The sequence below is a fragment of the Protobothrops mucrosquamatus genome, unplaced genomic scaffold (assembly GCF_001527695.2).
Source record: "Protobothrops mucrosquamatus isolate PMUCROS unplaced genomic scaffold, P.Mucros_1.0 scaffold310, whole genome shotgun sequence".
In the NCBI taxonomy this organism is placed as follows: Eukaryota; Metazoa; Chordata; class Lepidosauria; order Squamata; family Viperidae; genus Protobothrops; species Protobothrops mucrosquamatus.
Genome location: NW_015386650.1, coordinates 316,132 through 340,620, shown reverse-complemented (window position 1 = coordinate 340,620; position 24,489 = coordinate 316,132). Strand labels below are relative to the sequence as shown.

At 36.6% G+C, this 24,489-nt stretch overlaps 1 protein-coding gene across 1 annotated transcript; it reads left to right on the top strand.

Moving 5' to 3' along the window:
- The first annotated feature begins 6,809 nt into the window (after positions 1-6,809).
- On the top strand, positions 6,810-22,143 carry CHST11 (carbohydrate sulfotransferase 11). Its single transcript, XM_015815075.1, has 2 exons — positions 6,810-6,815; positions 20,912-22,143. Exons 1-2 carry the CDS (start codon positions 6,810-6,812, stop codon positions 21,764-21,766), a joined length of 861 nt encoding a protein of 286 aa, XP_015670561.1. The 3' UTR covers positions 21,767-22,143.
- Positions 22,144-24,489: the final 2,346 nt, after the last annotated feature.

The window sequence follows — 24,489 nt, the reverse complement described above, 5'->3', positions numbered from 1 at the left end:
CACCTATGAAAAATCATTTTGAACCCTTAATAAGGTTTACAACTTCAATTACTTAATTATCATTCAATTGTTTATCAAATGTAACATTAACAATAAGTCCACCTCCTTCAACCATTATTAAATCAAAAAAAAAGAACCTTTGGGACCTTAATTCCCATCCATTCATAGTTAAATCAAACAAATTCAGTTATTACAACATTATCATATTTATAATAGTCTTCCTTCGTTATTAAATTAGAAAAAAACCTTTAAGACATTTTTAACCCATAATAAGTCCACCTCCTTCAACCATTATTAAATAAAAAAAAAAAAGGAAACTTTAGGACCTTAATTCCCATCCATTCATAGTTAAATCAAACAAATTCAGTTATTACAACATTATCATATTTATAATAGTCTTCCTTCATTATTAAATAAAAAAAAACCCCTTTAAGACATTTTAACCCATCAGATAAAATTTAATGTCATATTTATATCTGACTCTAGCTTTCTTTCTATACCAAGTTAATTCCCAGATTAGAGCGTTTCGATTATCAAACCTCAAAATTTGGTTACAAAACTTAATCACTTCAAACTGAGCAAAATTTTCTTCCCTTTCTGCCAATATCATCTGAATATTGATCTGAATATCAATCTTTGTTGTTTTTAGCAGTTGAAATGAGTCAATTACAATTAATTGTTGGTCATCAAAATTATCCAAGTACCTTCGTATGAAATTAGTTTGCTTGATAGTTGCCACATTTACTCCCAGTGTAAATTCACAATTAGGTTGCTCTGAGTCTTCAAATTGTATGTCTTGATATATAAAACCTGTTCAGGGTTACTCAGTCTCTCTTCTATTATTCCTTGTTCCACAATTTTGTTCGTTTTTAAAAAGTCAATGTAAGGTTCTAATATGGCCCCTTCAGGGTGTAGATAGCTTTCATCAACTACCACCGCATCCACTTGTTGAACCAGGTCTTGAGAAGCAATTGTAGCATTCAAGCAAAAATCCTCCTGTTTCTGTAATAAATCTTGTTGTTGTAATAAGTCCTGTTGTTGTAGCATCACTTGATCACATCTATTTTGAAATTTAACATCAAACGATTGAAACATCTCAGTCATTGCGGAGATCAAGTTCTGCAGCTCTCTGACAAGGGGCGGTGGAGGTGAAAAAGATAACGGGGGAGGCAAGTGGAAAATTTCAGAAGTTAGTTGAGATGTCTGAGACCTCAGGGATGTAATCGGTCTCAAAGTTAAAGGCACAATTTTTCTCAGAACCATATTAGCAGTAAATTTGAGCAANCGGAGAATCCTCGGGGCTCCGGAGGAGTTCTCACCTACATCGTCCATATAGGATGACTCGGGAACTCAACTCCTACCCCGGGCAGCTCACCTATCCCCTTATGCCCAGGGGAAAGGTATCAAGCCGTTTGACAGCTGGTGCTGGCTGTCAAACCGGCTTTTACGCGAAACAGGCGGGAGGCAGCAAACAGCTGCGACCGACGAAGTCGCCTGCCACCGGAAGTTCTACCAATCAGAGTTTTTAAACCATCAGTAGAAGAAAGGTGATTTCATCAGGAATGAATCCAGTTGGATGAGAAGCTTCAACCCACGTTCCAAAATCAAACCTTTTTTTAATTGAGGTCTTTAAATCAGAGAGAACAATAAAATATTAACTCTGTAATGATTATGGTTTGGTTTAATACTACACTCATTCTAATGCAATTTCAGTCTGCTTTTATGGTTGCTAGTAGTCCCAGAAAGGAACTCTTGGTAGCATAAATGGAAGCTTCTGTGCCTGAGCTAACAATCAGATCTGTTCATTTCCTTTGTTGATTTTTGCTATTTGTTGAAATGATTCTAATTGGGGTTTTTTGTACACTGTATAATAATTATGCTTGCAGCATTATGTACTGCTCTAGTATCTGCAAGGATGAAGAGCAGCCCCAAAATATTTTAATGAATACAATTATGATGATAGTGCTAATCTTTATTAAGATTGTTTGTAATGATGTTGAAGACATATTTAATGTCCTATTTCAGTTGGCCCTCTCTTGGAAAGGAGCCAAGTCTTGCTATCTTCTAGTGTGGTGTTTCTCAATCTTAACAATTGTAAGGTATGGGGAATTCAGTTTTCAGAATTCCCCAATTAGAAGTTCGTGTATCTGAAAGTTGCCAAAGTTGAGAAATACTGTTCAAGTGGCTGGAGCTACTAGAACTGTACCTTATTTACTAACTAAAGACTTTGTAGGCCACAATCTTTCAAAGAGTCTCATAGACATTCCTAGTACCTAGCAGTGGTTTTTGTGCAAAAAGCTGAAATCGCTGATAATGACATGGGCAGGTCCAGTCAGGGGCATCCAGCTGAAGATCAGACTTTTTCTTTAACTCCATTGTGAATTTTGATAAGGGCTGTAACTAACAATTCATTATTCAACTGTTTTCTAGATTTAAAAAAACTGGAGCCAAACAATATGAAATAATGAATAAATAATTGTCTTTGTTTTATCCATCTGTGACTTCACAGTGAAAAGGCTAGAGATTAGAATCAAAGGGTAAGAACTTGACATTATGCATTAAGAGTTTATACTGTCATTATTTTTTTCCTTTTCAGTTCAGATAAATTACCTCTATGTAATATTAAGAGCTGTAGTTAAGGCTGCGAATCCTGTAATATCACCTAGTCTCTGAGTTTGTTTTTTCCTCGAAGCCCATCATATACTACTGTTTATTTAATAGTTTGTGCTGAATATCAATTGGATGGATTGAAGCCTTGACTGCAGAGAGATCATTGAAAAGCAAAATAAGTCAAAGTGCAAATGAAGAATAACAGCTACAAAAATGCAGAGAAATGCTTTCCATACCAAGTACCTCACTATAAATGAAATCCAAGAATCTCGACATTGTTATGGCAACAGGATCATCAAGAACAGATATCATATCATCCTAGTTCTTATTTGTAAGACTACTTTAGTTCACTAGCAATAGAACCAACATTTGTAGCAAACCCCCCTCCCCCCATATTTTGCTGGTCATTGTGGTAAATAATAAATAAATAATAAATAAATAATAAATACCACTTTGATACGTGACAAAAGAGCAAATTTTGTATTACTTTATTTTTTTCTGGACCTCTTAATATAGTTTTGTCTTTTGTTTGCTGCTTTGGATAATATGAAATTGTATAAGCAATCAACGTTTTGTGTTTTGTGCTGCCATCTAGTGATGAATACACACATAGTGACATTTTAGAAGAAGCACAGTTCAGTTAAGGCGCCATGCTGTTTCTGTGCTGTGCTCTTGTCTTATTTTTCACAGTATACTAAAAGTAGATATTTCAGAAATTGCCTGAAGCAACAACAGTTCTGACATTTATATATCCGTTTGTTTGTGTGTTTGTTCAGATATTTTATTTCACATGAAGACTTTATCTGGGAGGTCCTCCCTGCCAGAAACTTTAGAGAAGATACTTGCAGAAGTTAGATCAAGATCCCTGCTAATATGCAATAGATTTCTCAATTATTTAAATCAGAACAGAACAGAATAACAGAGTTGGAAGGGACCTTGGAGGTATTCTAGTCCAATCTCCTGTTCAAGCAGGAAATCCCATACCATTTAAGACAAATCGTTGTGCAATTTCTTCTTAAAAACCTCCAGTGTTGGAGCAACCACAACTTCTGGAGGCAAGAGCTAGATTGACCATATTGATCAACCCATTTAATATGGTGAGAAAATAAAAGTCTATACCGAATTGGGTATCACCCAGATCAGACTGTATCAGATGTTAGAGTTCCTGGGCATTTGTCAATAAATGGGCAATGGGACTCAGGAGCAATGGCTAGCCTAGCCCTGCAGCATCACTGAAAGAACAACAAATGCACAATGCAAATGTCTACTGTGTTTGAAAACTGCACCATTATGGCCTGCTATTATAAATCAGAACCAATAAAGAGTTGGGATACTTAAAGCAAATGTTTGAACATTGCAAAAGAATTTATCCAGACTCAAATATCAATGAACAAGGATTGGCAGATCAAAGGAGATTCATCTCCCAAAAAAACCCCCAAAACATTCAGGGATTCAGAACTGCAAGAGAGTAAAAAGAAATTGTGAAAATGGGAAACCCAAAAACAATAGTAGAATATAGGTAGTCCTCGATTTACAACAGTTCATTTAGTGACCGTTCAAAGTTACAAGAGCAATAAAAAAGTGACTTATGACTCTTTTTCATAGTTACAACCTTTAGAGCATCCCCATGATCATGTGATCAAATTTCAGATGTTTGGCAATAAATACTTACGACCGTTGCTCTGTCCCAGGGTCATGTGATCACCTTTTACAATCTTCTGACAAGCAAAGTCAATGGGGAAGCCAGATTCACTTAACAACCAGGTTACTAACTTATCAACTGCAGTGATTCACTTAACAACTGTAGCAAGAAAGGTCGTCAAATGGGACAAAACTCACTTAGCAAATGCCTCACTTAATAACATAAATTTTGGGCTCAATTGTGGCCGTAAGTCAAGGACTACCTGTAATAGTAGTAGAAGAAGCTAACAGACTGAAGGCCTACTTATTTTGCTTGTGGCAAGCTCCCACCCACCATCTTGCACACACACACCCTGGTCACTGTTGTTAGAAAAGATGCTTTCAATATTGGCCTCTCCTTCTGCATGGTCTCTTGGTGATCCATCTTTTTCACTTTATCATATCCCAGGTTTCCTTTGAATGTTCTTTGTTCACTTGCTGTCTGAGAGAAGGCTCCTGGGGCTTCATTATTAGCTAAGCCAAGTGTTTGAAACTTCTACCATGCATTGGTTTTTTTTTAATGAACACATGTTCAAGTGTCAGAAGAGTGTAGACAATATGCTATAATGTGCAGTTAAGTCAGTCTCTGGCCGCAATATTTTTGGCCAACTGAAGGATGACAGGTTTTCATCTGGCTAATTTGGGGTTGAAAAGAGAATGAGATTGTCTGCAGAGCGTTTCTGTTATTGGCTGAAACTCTCTTGAGGATAAACATATATTTCAACACCAGTGAATGTGGTGCTGTACTACCAAGAAAAATCTGATGCTGTATTTCTAGTGAGTTTTTGGCCGAAACAATAAATAATCCTGAAGGCTACACTGAGTTGTATTAATGTTTACATAATAATTTAATTTAGTAGATTTAATAATACTTCAATAAATAAAAATATGTAGTCTTTGAATTACTTTGTTGAAATGGTTTCAAAGCCAATATATCCTCTCAGGATTTTAGATTTAATAGATCTGAAACCATGTTTTCCTTTTAAACTTGAGAACTGCTTTCCAAGTAGAAACAAAAATAAATACGTTCTTTAATTAAAACAGTTTTGCCATCTCTGCCAACTCCATCATCTTTCCTTGAACTTGTTAGCAGTCATGGCTGCTCAAGTCCAGTGCATTCAATCTGGCAGAGAAGGCATGCTGCGGGTCCCGTCTGCTAGGGATTTATGCTTGGCAGATCCCAGGCAGTGGGCCTTCTCTGCCTTATGGAACATTCTTCCTCTTCTCCTGAACTTAGTTTAGCTCCATCCCTGTTAATGTTCCAGAAGTCCCTCAAGACCTGGCTATGACATCAGGCTTGGGTGTCCCAGAGACCAATGACATTCTAAGATGGCTCCATCTTTGTCATTAATATCCATTCTCTCCTGTGCCTCTTGTACTTTTTGATAATGGCTAATTTATATCATGGCATCCGGCCATCTCAATTCCTGGCAAATAGATGGGGAGGAAATGGAGATAGTGACAGATTTTATCTTCCTGGACTTCAAGATCACCACAGATGGGGATTGCAGCCAAGAAATTAAAAGACGCTTGCTCCTGGGGAGGAAAGCTATGGCAAATCTAGACAGCATACTAAAAAGCAGAGACATCACCCTGCCAACAAAAGTGTGTATAGTCAAGGCCATGGTTTTCCCAGTTGCAATGTATGGCTATGAAAGCTGGACCATAAGAAAGGCTGAGCACCAAAGAATTGAGGCCTTTGAACTATGGTGCTGGAGAAGACTCCTGCGAGTCCTTTGGATTGCAAGGCGTTCAAACCGGTCAGTCCTAGAAGAGATCAACCCTGACTGCTCCTTGGAAGGCCAGATCCTGAAGTTCAAACTCAAATACTTTGGCCACCTAATGAGAAGGAAGGACTCACTGGAGAAGAGCCTAATGCTGGAAAAGATTGAGGGCAATAAAAGAAGGGGATGACAGAGAATGAGGTGGCTAAATGGAGTCACTGAAGCAGTAGGCATGAGCTTAAATGGACTCCAGAAGATGGTAGAGGACAGGAAGACCTGGAGGAACGTTGTCCATGGGGTCACGATGGGTCGGACACGACTTCGCAAATAACAACAACAATTTATATTTTTAATAATGATTGTTTTTCTATATTTATTGTTTTACTTACTTGTTGTATGCTGGCCAGAGTCACTTTTCGTGAGATGGGTGTGAGACAAGACTGAAGCTGCTTTAGCTAAAGATGAAACAGGAACAAAAGCCAATAATTTGTCTAAACATCTCTTCTGGGAGGTACTTAAGAAGGAACCAAGTTGCTAAGAAAACAAAGGGAAAAATGGGACTTAAACTAGACAAAGATAGTTGGGCTTGAGCACATTCCCTGCTCCCTAGTCCCTTCAATAGCTACCATACTTGTAAATGAATAAGACAAGAGAAATAAACCTTATTACCAGCCTTGTGAATCAAGAGTGTTTGGGGTAAAAGGGATCCCAAAGCCTTTGAGTTGTCTTTGGATCCAGACTTGGCAGCTTCCACTTCCATCCCTCTGGCTAGTCCCTAGTGCCAGCCTAGTTGAGATGGAGGTAAGTATAGATGAGCAGCCTAAGTCTTTTCCAGCTGTTGAGTAGGACTGTGTGAGTGACCATAAGCCAAACCTGGGAGCACATGTAATATGGACGGTCATATTAATTTGACTGATAAATAAATAAGTAAATAAGTACATAAGTAAGTAAATAAGTAGACGGGGTGGACAGGATATTTGTGTTTTGACACTTTTGTCAAAAGTGTCTAGGAAATATAAGATAGGACGTGTAGTGTGCCGTATGGACTTCTAACAAGTTTAAATAAATTGCATTTGTGCATTTTACATGCCCAGAGAAAATTCACATTAACTGAATATAATTGATCCTTCTAGTTCCTGATAGATTTGTGCCAGAAGTGCCAAATTCTTAACTGGGGAAAATATGGAACATATAATGAATAGAGAACAATATGTCTATTTAATATGTCAGACAGACATGTAGAGTTCATATCATTGCATTTTAGGGTGGGAAACCATAATGTAAAGGAATACAATGAGAATTAATGATCAGGAACAGTCTCTACATTTTGGCCTTATATCAAAAAGGAGATTCAAACATAAGTTTGTAACAAGAGTACCACTTAAGAAGTGGTGTTAACATAACTTAATGTTTCAGCCTTGATTATTCTGGACATTTTTATTAGTGTGATTGAACCTTAAAAATTCAAAAGAAGCACCGACAAGCTATGAAGCTCTTGGGCTTGTCCCTCTGTAGCATGGGATACTTGTATATCCAGTTATGTGACAATAAATAAACATTCAAACCATATAAAAATGAAATAAAATAAACCATCCTAGCCACTTCTGTGATATCATTCTGTGAACATCTAATTTTTTGGGTAGTTTCCAGAGCTGAGGGGCTGGGAACAAACACCTGTGGCCCCTGTTTCAAATGATACCGCAAAACAAGGAAAGCCACCAGCTTTTAACCTAAATATTATACTAATTTTTGCACATCTTGCAATTCAGACCACAGGACAAAGGAATCTAGCATTTCTCTGTGAGCCTCTTTCATGGGAGCAGAAAAGAAAGGAGGGTGTCAAAAAGAGGGGGGGGGAAATAGATGTTCCCCAAAAGTGTCTAAGAGAAAATGATTGCCCCCATCCATGGTTGCTTCAACATTCCCAGCAAACGGCATGGGACCCATCCCTGACTGCCTCTCCCACATTCTTCCCATGTTCCTGCTACTTTCAGTGGAAAATGGTTGCCTGCTCCAAAGAATTGTTGGCTTGATTCTATACAACAGCCCTTGTGTTCTTCAGTCCCTTTCCCAACGCAGGTATTAAATGTACATGGTAATTTGGGTGTCTGAAAACGCATTCCTATGAAAACACTGTTTTTCATAATTAACTCTAGGCCTCTAATCTTGCTCCTTTGGGCACATTATAGCTCAGCTGCAGAAACTAAGCTCTCCTTGTCTTCCTTCCTGTGGTATTTTTCCAAGGGAACAACACAAGAGTCGTGTGTTATCTCCCCATTCGGTGCCCAGGATGGTATCCCGCCAATAGAACTCTGTTTAATTTTACAGTCTTCACTTCAGAATAAAGTACACATGACACTTGTATTTAATTTGTTTCCAAAGGAATTAGTATTTCTGGCATGCAGAGTACAGAAGCCCACTGAATTTTTTTTGTGAAAAAAATTACTTGTTGAACAGCCAGCCATAAACAGAGGTATGACATGAGGCTTGAAACGTGAAGGATAAATATTGTTCATTTCACAAAGACATTGACATACAGGGCATAGAAACGTATTTGGTGTTTGAGCAAAACAAATAGACTGGGTTTTTATATTTTTTGTAGTTTTATTGTTGTTGTAACTTGCCCAGAGATGTACTCTAAGATGGGTATAACTGCACAAATCTTTTTAATTAATTATTGAATTACCTACAACTGCAGTGCCATTCACCTATTCTCACACTATTTATTCTAGACAACATAATTAAAGTGCTGGGATTCACAATGCAACTGGGTTCAGAATCGTAGAATTATGGATTTGGAAGGTACTGTACCTCAGAGATCATCTAGTCTAATTCTCTTCAGTGTTCAGGCTGCCCAGTCTCTCAAAAAACTCAAGAGAGGAAGTACACCAGCCAGAATTAGTAAAGCTGGGATTAACTCTATTGTGTTAGTACTTATGACTGGTATTACTAATTGCTACAGGCCACACATGTATTTTGTTTTTGCTGCTGTTTGATCCCACTATTTAGATTTTTTTTCCCTGTGCCTGCCAATTACCTTCTATCTGACTCATGAAGTGTAATCTAGTCAATGAAAGATAATGCCGTAATTATTTAATAATCATGCCAATAAGATAATGCTATAATTCCTAACCTACTGTCCATGTGGGAAGTACCCATAATTTATGGCAGGGGAGATAATATAACTGTGTATACCTTTATGTATGCCATTCAATGTAGCATTATTTTTCACCATAAATTATAATTCAATCATTATTTATTCAGTCAATGGCCAGCAAAATTTAAAAGAACAAAAACAGAGTGAAGCAAATAAATTACTAAGAACTAGCAAAATAAATCATATAATACAACATTCACCCCTCTATTACTAGGTTAATATAGTTGTTACCTGGGTAAATAAATCTAAAACATTGATAGGTAAAAAATAATATATATATATCTCCTAATAATTTATTAATTAAAATGCATCAAACCAAAAGTAATATTTGAAACCTAGTAATTAAGTCTTTAACCCATTCTATCTAACTTTCATTGCAGCAACACAACATTTAGCTATTTACATATAATGAATGGTTTTAAATCTCAAAGGAGACGATTCATATAAAATGTATTTGGCTTCTCAGAAAACCTATCTATTAGTGGCACAATGTAGATTAATCTAATGTCTTTATAAAATGCAATAGTATGCAAGATGCTAAGGAAAGAGGGGGTTTGGGTTTATCAGATTTGAAACTGTATTTTGATGTTTGTTAGTAAATGTTGATTTTAACAACCACTTTGTTAGACGTGCCATTCTAAGAGTCTACGAAGATGCCTCTTTGGGTTATCCCCCCCCAGGAAGCTTTTTTTCAGAAAAGAAATGGTGACAAAGCCGGACTGGTAGACCTATGGTAAAGTAATATCATTTAATCTTGGTGATCCTATCCTCAAGCCTAAGGAAGAGCTAGAATCAGAAGGACATGTCTGCCATTGGTTTACATATTTACAATTGAAAGAAAGATTTAAATTAGACAAAAAGAGTTATGGGTTTGACTTTGTTAAAAATGAATTGGAAATCCTACTGTGTGGTAGTGATGAAGTATTATTGCTAACGTCTATAAAAAGTTATTGAATTTGAATTTGGAAAGTGAATTTGTAAAACATTGTATGATTCAGTGGGCAATGGACTTTGGATATAGTGTAAAGCTTGAACAATGGGAGAATATGTGGACGAAAGGTTCAAAATTTACACTAAATTTTACATTAATTTAAAATAAAATTTTTATAAGATAATGTATCGTTGAACCAGATAAGTTATCAACAACATATAAAGGTACTTTAAATGAACGTTGGAAATGCAAATGTAAAGAAGGGATTTTTTATCATTTGTGGTGGACATATGATAAAGCAAAGAAATATTGAAGTAGGATTCATATCTTAATACAGAAGATTCTTAAAGTGAATATTAAAATAAAACCAGAAACTTTTCTTTTGGGTTTAATGGAAAAATTTGGAACTTTGATGTTAAATATGTTGATGGCAGCAAGATTACTTTATGCACAAAAATGGAAGGACATTGATTCCTACAATGGACAAATGGCTGCAAAAGTTGATGGAATTAGCAGAGATGGCTAAATTGACTGTACCAAAAGGACTCGTAAGCCAACACCTTTTCTTTCTTTTTTCCTTCTTTCCTTCACTTTTCCCTTCCCTTTTCCCTCCTCTATTTTTCCTATTTTATTATACCTCCTTGAAGAAGTGCAGATCGAAGAATGTTAAATCTATCTTTAAAGAATGTGATTCTCAGCTTAGAGAAAGTTAGATTTCCAGATAACTAGCTGGTTGCCATATACTTCTGTTAATCCAAATTCTATCATGTTAGGGAAACTTATTAACTTTAATATGGAGTGGCTCATCCTGTATTTCTTGAAAAATTAGTTCCGTAGTTTGATCATAACATTATGGTATTCAGTGGAGACAGCTCATATGAAGCCAGCTTATGCTCTGCAGCCTGTTTCCAGGGTGAGCTAAAGTTACTATATGTGTTAGAACTAGAGGGGTCAAACCAACTGGGGAAAAAATGCATTTTGAGCCAGTATCATCTTGAATGAATTTGCCCAGAGATGCTTCTGTTAAGAACTCAATATAAATTAAAAACTCAAGAATTATTACAAATATATGCATTTTACATATGTCTTGAGAGAAGTTTGTTTAAATTTGTGTAAAAAGAAGTTGTTTAGGAGAATCCACAATCAACAAGTCATAATACAAGACTGTCAGCCCTGGTTCTGCTGTTGGGCAAGCAGAAGATGATGTAAAGAAATCTCTGCAGGCCTCCTACCGTTTTCCAGTAGGTGCGCTTGCTTCTCTCCCCAGGCCTCCTTGGAAGTAGCTTGTAACCTCAGAAGGGGGCTGAGGCTGTCAGACTCCTTTCTAGTGTCAACCTAAGATTCAGCTGCCACCTGGCTCAGTTTCTTTATATGGAACAAGTGGACATTTGATATCTCTTTCCTTCCCTGGGACATTCAAATGACTGAAGTCTCTTTCTTAGCTTAGGCAGGATTTGAAGCTCATAAACAAAACAAAAAAACCCCTTTACTTATACACTGTTCTCTTCCCAACAATACATGTTCTTCTGTCTCTCTCAATCTCTCCTCTCTCCCCCCTTTTTTTCCTTTGGGCTTTCTAGTACAATCAATAACTTACCTTTTTTTAAGGTACAAGGGCAATCACAAAGACAGGTTAAAAGAGAATGTAAAAGAACAAATCTCCTCCTTATTTGCCTGAACTTTCAATCTGTTGGCTTTCTTTCTGAATATTCAACTGGGATTCTCTACTTCCAGCAAGAATTTTATATTTATTTATATCCGGTCATATCTGTCCCCGCCTTCTCATTACAGATTTAGGTAAGAAAACAGAAAAGATGAAAACCAAAGCAGGAGCAGATGTTTTGCATCAGGTTTAAAGTAGGACAGTAGGATTTGTGTTATTTTAATCTGTAAACTCTTGAGGCAAGTTTCAGTTATTTGTGTCTTGGCCTCACTAGTGTATGTAAATATTTGCTTTGCTCTCTTTTGTCAGGTTAAAAGCTCAAATGAATGATGAAATAAGCTTTCTCAGTTTATGCTTCCCCTAAAGGAGAACTGAGAAGTTCATATATGAATGAAGAAAAAAAAACAAAAAACAAAAAAAAGCAGATTTGCATGCTCTTTCTCATTTGGGGGACTTCCTTATAGAAAGAAGCTGTAGAGCTTCAGAAAAATTGTGGATGTTGGGACAGATAAAACGATTGGAGTCTCAAATCAGAGTAAGTCAAAATGTGGTGATTTGGATCTACATACTGTAGAAGAGTCTATGGTTTGACATTAAGATCAGTTATTTTTATAGGAAGGGGCCATTAATTGATTTTATGCAATGTGGATGGAAGGAAGAAAGGAAGATTTGTATGTCCAAAATTTTGCAGGATCTCAGATGACAACATAAAAAAGATTATCTTCTACAATTTTGATATTACTACTAGCATTAGTAATAACAATAAAGTATACCAACTCTATACATCATAACAACTGTTGTTGTTGTTCAGGAATGTTTACTAGAATTTGTGGCTAGAGATTACTGGATTTACAGGCCAAAGAAATCCCTGTTTAATATATATCTTAACTAGCTGTACCCGGCCACGCGTTGCTGTGGCTCAGTCTGGTTAAATGGAAAAGAAAGATACCTGTCATAGGTGTGACATCTATATAATAGTAGGTATATAGAAACACGTGCGTATTCGAATGCAACGTTGTGTCAAAATTTCAAAGCAATTGGTGAATAACCTTCAGAGATTTAAGATTTTGAACAAACGAACATTTATATTTTTATTTATATAGATCACCATATTTTTATTTTGCATTTTTCTTGTATGTTGATTGCATGGAAAATCCCAGTTCCACTTAGCACAGTACGCACAGCTTTACAATCAGTAACTGCATTCAGATCCTATTTATTGTCCTCATACATGCAAAACTTCTTGTTCTATCACTGATATGCACAAATGCATCTTTTTTCAGGTTCTAATCCACTAGTGAAAATCAGCTAACCCAAGGAAATGGGGGGGGGGCTTTGGCCTGGGCTGGCCAATTGATTGGTAGAGAATGTAGTGATGTTGCAGGTAATTATCTACTGGATCTCTTCATGAACCGGAATTTGACAGCCACTGTTTTACTGATGTGCTCTCAAAAGTTTCCAGAACAACTTTAAAAAGCCCATAAGGAAACTGTTGCATCCAGCTGACATTTTGTTGAAAAATACTTCTAATGAGCTTCATAATTTTAAATATCAAGTTTTTAGAGTAGATCTGGAAATAGCTTCCAATTCCAAAGGATGGTTCAATATGTTAACATGCCTTTTTGATCTGTGTCACTATAAACAAAGGTAAATATGAAAAAAGTGCCACTTTAATTATTGGAGAATCACAAACAAGAGGGTTGATTGCTTGGGGTTGGATGGAGATTAATTTTTTTTTAAATGGGAAAGCCTTGTGCATGATTGTGAGCAATTCTCTCTTGTGAGGATATATCTGACTATTCTTTTGTCCCTTTCATGCATTTGAAAGATGATTTCCTGGTAGTTGAAAGCTCATCTATCATCTATTACACACATGTAGCCTTCATTTAACTTTTCAGTTTCATGTTATTGTTGTTGCTGGCCGAACAGAGGAAAATGAGCCCCTTTCAGGACACAAAAGAAAACAAAGACAAAAGGGTAAAAATAAAAACACAGGACAGAAAACCTCTTCCAGATGGCTGTAATGACAGGATGCCAAGGAATCTAAGCAGTATCTTTCAAAGATCATAATCACTGAAAAGCAACAGAAGGGAGGTTTGACCTCAGAATGTTAATATCACCTGCACAGAAAGGGCAGCTGCCAAGACTGCTATTTTATAGTCAGACAAATGGGGAACCGTGGAACTGGAAGAGTATTTTACCATCTCCATCTTCCAGTCATCCAGATCAAAGCTACCTCAGCAAATGAATGTTCACCTTTATCCTGAACACATCTACAAATAGTGTTCACCATTTATCTAGGCAATCTGCTTCTTGAATTACTCTTATTAATAGTTTCCCCCCTCCCCATATCTATTTGGAGGTTGTCTTCCTGTAACTTAAACCCATTAGCCCATACATTAGCTTATATCCTACATGCTTAAAGAGTAGAAGTCAGGTCTTGACCTTCATCTGTTTCAGGTATTTGAAGAGATCTATTGCATTTCTCCACTCCAGCTCATGACAATTATCTTTTCTCAAGGAGAAACAAAGTTTGGTCTGGCAAGTCAGAAAAAATACAACCACTCTGAATTAGCATACCCATCACTTGATTGTGGGTACACTAAGAGGTTAACTCTTACCAAAGCAGAAAGGATGAGAAAATACACTGAAAAACAGAATACTTTTGTGAAGCTCAGGATAGGGGTTAACTTCCGATTAGCCACAAATGTGCTGGGGGGACACTACAAAAAGAAATTGGGTGGTGGAGGACAATAGAATTTGAGGTAATTAAATTTTAATTAATCTTACATTATTGCTGACAGTTAATATGATTATATACAATTAATTTCATCATCTTATTATACTAAATTAATTTAATAGAAATGGGTGGGGGAGTTCTTGGAGCTACACCAAAGATTTTGGAAAGCTATGTGTGGATTTTCCATGCTTGGCTTGGACTGCTAAATATTTATCTTAAAATTCATTGCACATTCTTCCTTTATAAATGACTCTGACTTAATATTGAACTGACAGATTAGTATTCAGTCAAACTAAATGTTGGAAAAGATGTGAGCATTGCTTTCTACCAGGCCAAAACATTCTCTATTTTTTCACATTTCATTCAGTTTAACAAGGTAAAATACTTATTTCCAGTACCTAAGACAATCCTCCCCAGGATGCAGCCATTGTATTTTGTTTTTGGAATCTCACTGTATGCTGCTCCCATCTTTACCATCTGCAGTGGTAGTATATTCTAAGAAACCCAGGAGAACATTTCCTTCTGCTTGATGTCAACATCCATTTCCTCTCTTCCTTTGTGAGCTGTAGTGGTGTAGTGGTTAGAATGCAGTATTGCAGGCTAACTCTGCTCATTGCCAGGCTCAAGGTTGACTCAGCCTTCCATCCTTCCGAGGTCGGTAAAATGAGGACCAAAATTGTTGGGGGCAATGTCCTGATATTGTAAAGCACTTAGAGAGTGCTGTAAGCCGTATAGTCTAAGTGCTATTGCTATTGCTTTTTGTCCACCGGAGACAACGGCCATATCCAAAGGATTACACAAGAGAACCTCTGAAGCTGAAATAATATTTGGGATTATATTTTAACCAATAAGGTTTTTTTTTAACCTGAAATGAAAAATATATAAATTCATCTGATCATTTGAAACACTGAATTGTGCACAAAATGTTTTACAATGGCATTATTTCTCTCTCCTCACAAGGAAATTATACAGTGTATTGCTTCCCATGAAATAACTTACCCAGAGGGTAAGTGGGCACATAGGGATGCTAGAGACAGAACAATGGGATCACATTTGGGGGTCATAGACCACAGGGACTATCAGGACCACCTTATCTGATTGTCCCTTGAAGTCTAGCAGGGAGACAAAGAGAAGGATCTTGTGTGCACGTACCCTGGCAAAGATGCCTTAGATCTGTTTGATTTCTGGTCTTGCTGGGAGTTTCTATGCATGAGGTGGGACAGGATGCAAAGCCATCCAAACTGGAATTAGCATCTTCAAATTCATCAACAGAATGAAACAGTGAGGACCTGGCAGATGTTCAAACGTGATGAAAAGATTATAATGCAAGGGAGACAAATGAAGTAGAATTAGTGTAGGAGCAAATAACAAAAGGGAGGCAAAGTAAGAAGAAAGTAAGGAAAATATGTATAATACATGCAAGAAACATGACAAGAACCCATTGAAGGTAAAAATAGAACTTTATTTTCATTCAGAAAAAAATAGCAAGCTATGATTTACAGGAGTTTTAAACAAAGAATGTCTCCCCACTCCTTCAGATATGTCTTACTTAAATGTGACATGGAATGACTTGCCTACAACTTTGATTTTTTTAAAGTTAGTACATGGGGCAGTATTTTGAATTGGGACCCACAACACTTACCTCTATGATGTTCATAAAAATTGGGGCCGCTTGCTTTTTTTCCTATCTCTAATTTCAGCACAATGGTTAGTATTTGAGATTTCTCAGATGGAGCGATGCATCCAAGGTAGCAAAAACAATCAGTTAAAAGGTAATAGAAAAGCTTATTTCAGACAGGTGCATCCATGGGAGAAGCACCAAAAAAGTTAACTTGGTGGTTATGACTACACAATTAAAGCTTCATCCTTTTGTTAATTAATGTCATGCACATCAAAGAGGACAAGGCTTTGAACAGTGGTAGCTACCACCTTGATTTTTTTTTAATTTATTTCCATGGATGCTGCTGATTACATAAACAATCCCAATAATTGGGCAATTGACATCTCTGAACAAAAAATAAATCCACAGGTACAGTGAAAGGAAATCGTGATATAGGAAGATAATGTTCCTGAATAGTTTTGGGTCTCCAAAGTTTTGAAAAAGCCCTAGCTACGCAATCTGCTCAGAGATGGTAGCAAGACATAAATGAAGCTTTCAAATCAGTTTGGATCATTCATACACTGGAATAAAAAATATTTCTGTTCATCTTGTAGATTTGAAGGATTACCTGTACATGTATCACACCTGCCTTCTTCTTGCTACTGATAGTGGATTATATCGTAAAAGTGCTGAGAAGAGACATATTTTTAAGAAAAAGACAAAATTTAAGCTGCAGATATTTCTGTTGGGTATTATGGAAGATTTGGATAAAAAAGAAATGGATTTGATGTTGAATTTGATAACTGCTGCAAGATTACTAGTAGCTCAATGTTGAAAAATGGAACGTTTGCCCACTATAGAAGAATGGGTACTTAAAGTTTCAAATTTAGCAGAAATGGCTAAGATTTCTGCTTATGTGAAGGATTATTCACAAGAAAGATATATTTTGGTTTGGAGAAGATGGATAGATTATATTGAGAGTAAATATGGTACTAAAAAGTTTCATTTGGTTTTTGAGTAAATTTTAGTGTGTTAATGTAGTTTATGCGTTAAAATTGGATACTTACTTTTATTTATAACTTATTAATATGATGTTATAATTATTGTGTTTAATATGTTTGTTTAAAAGAGAGTTAAAGGATGTTACAGATTTGTTAATCTAATAGTTGATTAATGTTAGATAGAGTATGTTTATTGTATTGTTAACCCTGTGATTGGCTCTGGGAAGTGGGGGGGGAGAGAGGGGGGAGGGGAAGGGTGGGTTCTGGGGAGGGGGGGAAGTATATTGTAAAACTTTAATAAAATTTTCAATAAAAAAAAGAGACATCTGTCCCTAGCTACTAAAGATATTGAGAATTTTTATTTATATATTTATCGGATCTATATAGCCATCTATCTTGCAAAAAGGTGACTACGAGTGGCATACAACAAGATTAAAAAACAGCAAGCAGATAAAAAACAATTATTATTAAACATTAGTTTAATTTTTATTTATATATTTATCGGATCTATATAGCCATCTATCTTGCAAAAAGGTGATTACGAGCGGCATACGACAAGATTAAAAAACAACAAGCCGATAAAAAAACAATTATTAAATATTAGTTTCAAAATGCTTGCCAAAAAACCCTTAAGCATATTGATGCACATTCATATCTTTAAAAGTTAGCATTGTTGCAGTGCAGTTTCAATCAGCAGATCTGCTAGAAGTAATTTGCAATTAATTTGCAATTGCAAATTAAGGGTCTCTAGGTATGTCAGCATCCAAAAAAGGGGTTCTGCTCCAATGTGACTCTTAATTTGTTCTCATTAAGACTTTGGATAAAGACCCTATTAGGTCAGTTGTCTCATACACATATTAGGAATGCCAGTCACATATGGCAACAACAAGCTCAAGGTTACACAGACACCTCAGCAAGAACAAAATGTAAAACTGGAGGGTGGGGTGGGGCTACAAATCATGAAAATATGATTCCAGGACCTTTACACATGGCATTTTATTTTAAATGAAAATTTAACTTTCAGATCAAAGGAATAAAATAACACAACGCAATGGAATAAAATAACACAACACAATGAGTATCAATTAAGGAAAAAATAGGAAAGACATTGATTGCTATTGGTAATATATAATGGTTAAATTCCTGCTGCAATTAGACTTTGGTTGTGTAAATTATGAAGCCCATTAATGGTATGGGAATGTTTATGAATGTTTGCGCGTTCATTCATTCATGGCAAATAAGTGGAATTTTAAATAGTCCTCTTCAGATGAGGGAAGGAAGGGGGAAAGGAAGGTAGGTTATAGTCAGCCCTTTAAGGTAGTCCAGATCAGAAAAGCAAAGTTATTTTCATTATAAGATTATAGTGCTGTGACAGGATCTTGCAAGTTCGAGATGCTTTCTGAAATTACATTCCGGATATGGAATCAAATTTCTCTTATATGACCATCAGCTTGGTTGCGGCTTCAAAATTATTCTCACAGTCTATTATAGATAACTTCCCAATATAATGAAAAATTATGATGCATGTATACTAAAATGAAACTAGATGAGGAACTACAGTATTTATACCAGATATATTTAGTAATGAACCCTTCAGTAAACCTACTTCCCTGTGGTGAAAGCTGTCATCCAGGAATCATCTATCAGCATAAGCCAACTTTTTGGTGAACTAGTTTTCTCTATAGGTGAGATTGTTTTCATTATTTGGTATTAATTGCTCAGATAAATTAACTGAATGTTGAAAAAGCAAGAAGCTGTGCTTCAGCCATTAAAAAAATAACAAGGAAATGGGTAATATGAGGTCTAATTTTATGTTTAAGGATAATGTGGATTTAGAGCAGTGATCATTTGAGTATTAAGAGTATGTCTGGGGAAAACAGAATGTACAGTAAGGCTTTTTATAGTTTAGAACATCCATGTGCTATATCCCAGTGTATTACAGGGTTGTTGATTTTTGCTGCGATATCTTAACTAACTAAGCAATCTACCCAGAAAACTTGCAGTGTGTCAAGGATTAGAGGAATAAAATAAGAAAAAAGAATGGATTCCTATCCTATAAAAGAAAATTGCTCCAATTTGGAACTACCAAAATCCTTAGTAAGTATATCCATCTAGTAACAAAGAATATGATAAGCAAATAGTATGTTAAAAGCCAACTCATGCTTGCCCTATTTGATATGGGTCTCAGAAGCCAGCACTGACAGCAAAACAAAACAAACAAAGCAAAACAAAACAACTACTTCTGGGAAGCATATTTTAAAATTCCGTTGGTGCATTTCCACATATTTTATTTCACACGCCAAGGTCACTGCCAACGAGACAAAACAATCAATCTTAGGCTGAGATACATATCAACAGCAGGAGCACACATACTGTGTTCATTTTCAAAGGTGTTTGGAAACCAGTGTCCTCCTTCTGTTCTCAGCAGCAAAGGTCACACCAAGTTTTGTTCTTCTTTCAAAATGAGTTTGACTAGAGTTGCAGGAAGAAGCCTTTTTAGAATAAGAGAAAGATTTATTTTGCCTTGTTTCACAAAGGTAGACTAAAATACTTTCGGTACTAGGTTATGACTGCATTGTCTTTAGGAGCCAATAAAATGTGTTTGCTTCCATCTGTAGCTTCAGCTGTAATTATGGCTATAAGTGTCTCTGCTGGTCGGGCATGGCTAGGATAACAGCCACAATTATCCTATCTGCAAGAGGAACATCCATAGAGACACTAGATTTCTGATTGTAGGATTTCTAGGGCAAACTTGTAGGAAAATCATTGTCATTCTTGCTTGAAAGCAAAAAATCTTCTTGGCAATTCTTGGAAAATATGGATTTTCTGCACTCATTAAGAAATACAATTATTGTAGGTAGAATGCTTTGAAAGGACATTAAGTTCTGGTAAATACCATTTCACATTTCTTTAGAACCAGATACTTGGTACCCTTCTCTCCAATATGATATCTTAGCTATAACAGGGTTAGCAACTTGATCTGACCAAAGAAGGGGTCTTTTACTTATAGTCTTATAGTCTTTCTTTATCCATCATCCTTCTTTACTGCCTGAGGCAGATTCCAATACATGTAGAATTAATCAAACCACAATTTCCATTACTTCCACGTAGGTAAACATTGGTTTATTTACTAACTAGAGACTGGAAATGAGTCAGGATCTGATCCTAATTTGAAGTCCAATATAAAATCTATTTCACAATTTGAAGGTGATAGGGAATTGTGCATTGATAAACCACAGATGCATCAAAATCCAGCACAGGGGAGAAAAAGGATGGAAAGAGAGCATATTACATGCAAATTTGTCTGCTGTGTTCCCAGCTGGAGTGTAATGTAGCAACTAATAAATAAAATGCTGTCGCCATCAAGATGTTCTTTTAGAACAGAGGGTACACAAGAGAACTGAACCCTTTTTCTTAGTAGAATTGCAAAAAGTGTACTGTAATGTATGATCTGTAGACTGCATTTAAAGAGTATGCCTATAAAGTACAAGATTCAGCATCATCCTTAAGTTGTAATATTGGTTTTGGACTGAACAAGCCACTAGTTTTCAAAGAAAGTGCATTTTTAGTAACTATTTTATTTCAAAGCGGTAAAGGAAGTTTTGTATACAATAGCAGAAGAATATGTGTAGAAGAGAATTAGAAGTAGCTCTTCAATTTCTGCCTAGGATATCTTTGAGATCTGTAGCAGTGTACCACTTTGGTGGGCTTTAGCAACAAGGATAGCAGAAGGTATAAATAACAAGATGGAAGAAGTCTTTCCAAACAGTACTAAATTGTCTTTATTTGTGTTTTATTTATATAGTTGGAATTATCCAGCACAGCAATCCTTCATCAAATCCGGAGGGATCAAGTGACAGATACATGCCGAGCCAACATCATGTCCAGCAAGAAGCGTCGTGTGTTAACACCTAATGATCTTAAACATTTAGTGGTTGATGAAGATCATGAATTGATTTATTGCTATGTCCCCAAAGTGGCCTGTACCAACTGGAAAAGAGTCATGATGGTGTTGACTGGGAGAGGAAAATACACCGATCCAATGGAGATACCAGCAAATGAAGCACATGTCTCATCAAACTTGAAAACACTCAACCAGTACAGCATCCCAGAGATCAACCATCGCTTGAAAAACTACATGAAGTTTTTATTTGTCCGTGAGCCTTTCGAGAGATTGGTGTCAGCCTACAGAAACAAATTTACCCAAAAATATAACACCTCCTTTCACAAGAGATATGGTACCAAAATTGTGAAGCGCCAAAGGAAAAATGCAACACAGGAGGCTCTGCATAAAGGTGATGATGTAAAATTTGAAGAGTTTGTGGCTTACCTCATAGACCCGCAAACTCAAAGAGAGGAGCCCTTCAACGAACACTGGCAAACTGTCTTTTCTCTGTGCCATCCTTGTCACATCCATTACGACCTCATAGGGAAGTACGAGACTCTTGAGGAGGATTCCAACTACATTCTTCAACTAGCAGGAGTAGGAAACTATCTCAAGTTCCCCACTTATGCAAAGTCTACAAGAACTACTGATGAAATGACTGCAGAGTTCTTCCAGAACATCAGTTCAGAGCACCAAACACAGCTGTATGAAGTCTACAAACTTGATTTTTTAATGTTCAATTACTCAGTGCCAAGCTACCTGAAACTGGAATGAAATGTGGATACCCAGAGAAAGAAAGAAAGCTGTTTAATTTAAAATGTTTATTTGTCATAATTATGTATGAAGAATTGGATATTTTGTAAGTTAATATTTTTTTTCTCTTTTGTTAGTAATGCTGCGAGCAGCATAGTTGGAAATTTATTATTTAAATGGTTGGTAAGAAAGGACAGCCCTGTTTGCAGGGCAAGAAAATTGCAGTGACAATAGCTCTAGATGTGACAAGTAAGTGCTACACTGTTTTGGGGTGGAAATGTTCCTTTTACCCTGATTTATTTTTTTAATTCTTTTTCTTTTTTGCATTCTTAATAAATCCGAGCCTTTAGGTTATTTATGCTTACAGAATAGATTCCTCATTAAAAGCTGAAATGCAATGCTGTTTAGGCAAAAAAAAAGAAAAGAAAGAAAAGTTTCTTGTGTTCTTATTGCTGGAGTTTTCCTCTGCCATAATATTATTTTATTAGGGGTGGGGGGAGGATAAATGTGCTCATAAAATTGGAAATGTTGCAATGGGCAGTAAGGCCCAAGGGCTACAATAGATTTATGGATTTGGGCATCTCCTTATTCTCTGCTTTGCAAGACAGATAATACATGCATTTGGTCTCAGAATATTTAGACCAGAGGTCTCCAACCTTTCTCAGTTGGAGGATCAGAGGGAAAGGGAGGAGGAAGCATCTTACGCACGTGCGCGCACACAAACGGGGCCGCGAGCACGCGCGACGCAAATGGGGCAGTGCTAGTGCCCACATGACACTAGCAACGCCCTGTTTTCACCATGTGGCACCCCATTTTTGCTCTGAGGTGCCCCATTTTTGTAGCGGCGGCACTAACACGAGTGGGGATGAGTGGGCCATGGCCCACAGGTTGGGGACTCCTGATTTAGACCATTAAAATGTCATACATTTGTGCATTCCTTATACCAATAGGAGAAGGAAGGAAATGTTCTGGAACGTGATGGCATGACTCAGTCTCTTGTCCCTTAAAGGAGACAACCAAGCCAGAGACTATTGAGAGTTACCTGTGACTCCCAGGTACCTTTAGAGGAAATCTAAAGTCCAATAGGAAATTCATCTGATTAAATGATCAGATACAAGGCTTCATCCAATTGTCAAACACAAACCTTTCAGAGGCTGAACATTCTTAGGGATCCAATTGACTGTTTTGACATAAAAAAAATACTGTAGTGTTTTTTTCCTATGAATGAGACTTAGGATTTTTCTTCAGAGGATCTGAGACAGGCCAGAGCATCAAAGAATCTTTGGCTCTTTTCCTATTCAATTAAGCACAATCACTTCCTTTGCTCCATAATATATCTGAGCAATAGATCAAAAAAATCCTGCAGTAATGCAATCTTATCTCAGTTCCAGACCTCAATAATAATTAAGAAAGTGATATTATGATGTTACCTTTTAACATTGGGAAGAAGAAACTCAGATTTTCACATATAAGTATGTACACACACACACACACACACACATTGAAAGTCTGTGACTGAATGAAATGTGACTATATGGTGTAGAGAGAAGTATATTCAAAATTCTACTTGGCTGGTCATGGTAAAATTATTTCTGCATTCCTACTTGATTTCAATATGTATAATAATGATGATTTTTTTATAAATAGCTGTGGTAATAACATTATTTAGGATCCCAGTTTTCTTAAATAGTTGATTAGTGTGCTGTCCCTCTCTCACACACACACATGTAACTGTGGTTTTGTAGGTTTATTAATATTCTCCCACAACACCTTTCACCAAAACCCCAGAACTGTCCCAATTAAGTCAAGCCACAAGCAGACCAATGCTAGTCCACAGAACAATGGCCAATGAGTCCACAAAGCACTTGTAAATTCCATCAAAATAAACTCACAAGGCAAAATTAAATCCACAGTACAAGAGGGTTCACAAGGCAAGAAAAATCCTGAGTTCACAAGGCACGATCCAAGGCAAGGCAAGGCATCAATCCAAAGCTAGGCAAGAATCACAACAACCAGAAAACACACAGCTAGGAAATGAACATGATATTCTCAGTATCGCTTCCAGCTTCTGGTACAACCCATCAAGAAGGGCAAGGCTTTTCCCTCATGAGTAGTCTGGCTGACCTTCTCTCCCCTAGGTGTACTTGGATCAGGTGCAGAAGGCAGTTCCTCTTCCTCATCACTGACCAGCTGCAGCTGCATACTTTCTCCACCTGAAGCCTCAGGGCTGTTCTTGCTGCAGCTGTGCTTCAGCCAAATCCCTCTCAGACAGCTGCTTGGAGCCATTAACTAACTCCCCTCCAGACATGCCTGGAACTGGTTCATCTTCCTCCAAGCTGACATCTGGAGAGGTATCTGGGGAAGTATGTATGGGGGGGGAGTCATCACCAACTGATCAAATGATTGTAATCAATTCATTGAAAGGTTCTCTCAATTAATTAGATAGCAACATTTTAAACTTGATAATTTTAAATAAAGGTTCCTCTCTAAACATAGATGGCAAGCATCTTAGGAAAAATTATTTTTTCTTTCCGTGCTTTTTAGCAGTGTCTACATGCATCGTCTAAAACACTGGAAGAAGTATTTTGCTTCAGAACTATTGATTTATATGCAAATAAATAAAAATTTAATCAATGAATGAAAAGCACGGGTTAATAAACTGAGATTGATTTAATTGGAGGATAACCCTAATATTATTATTAACATGTAACTCAACATATCCCAAATGATTATAGTAATGATTC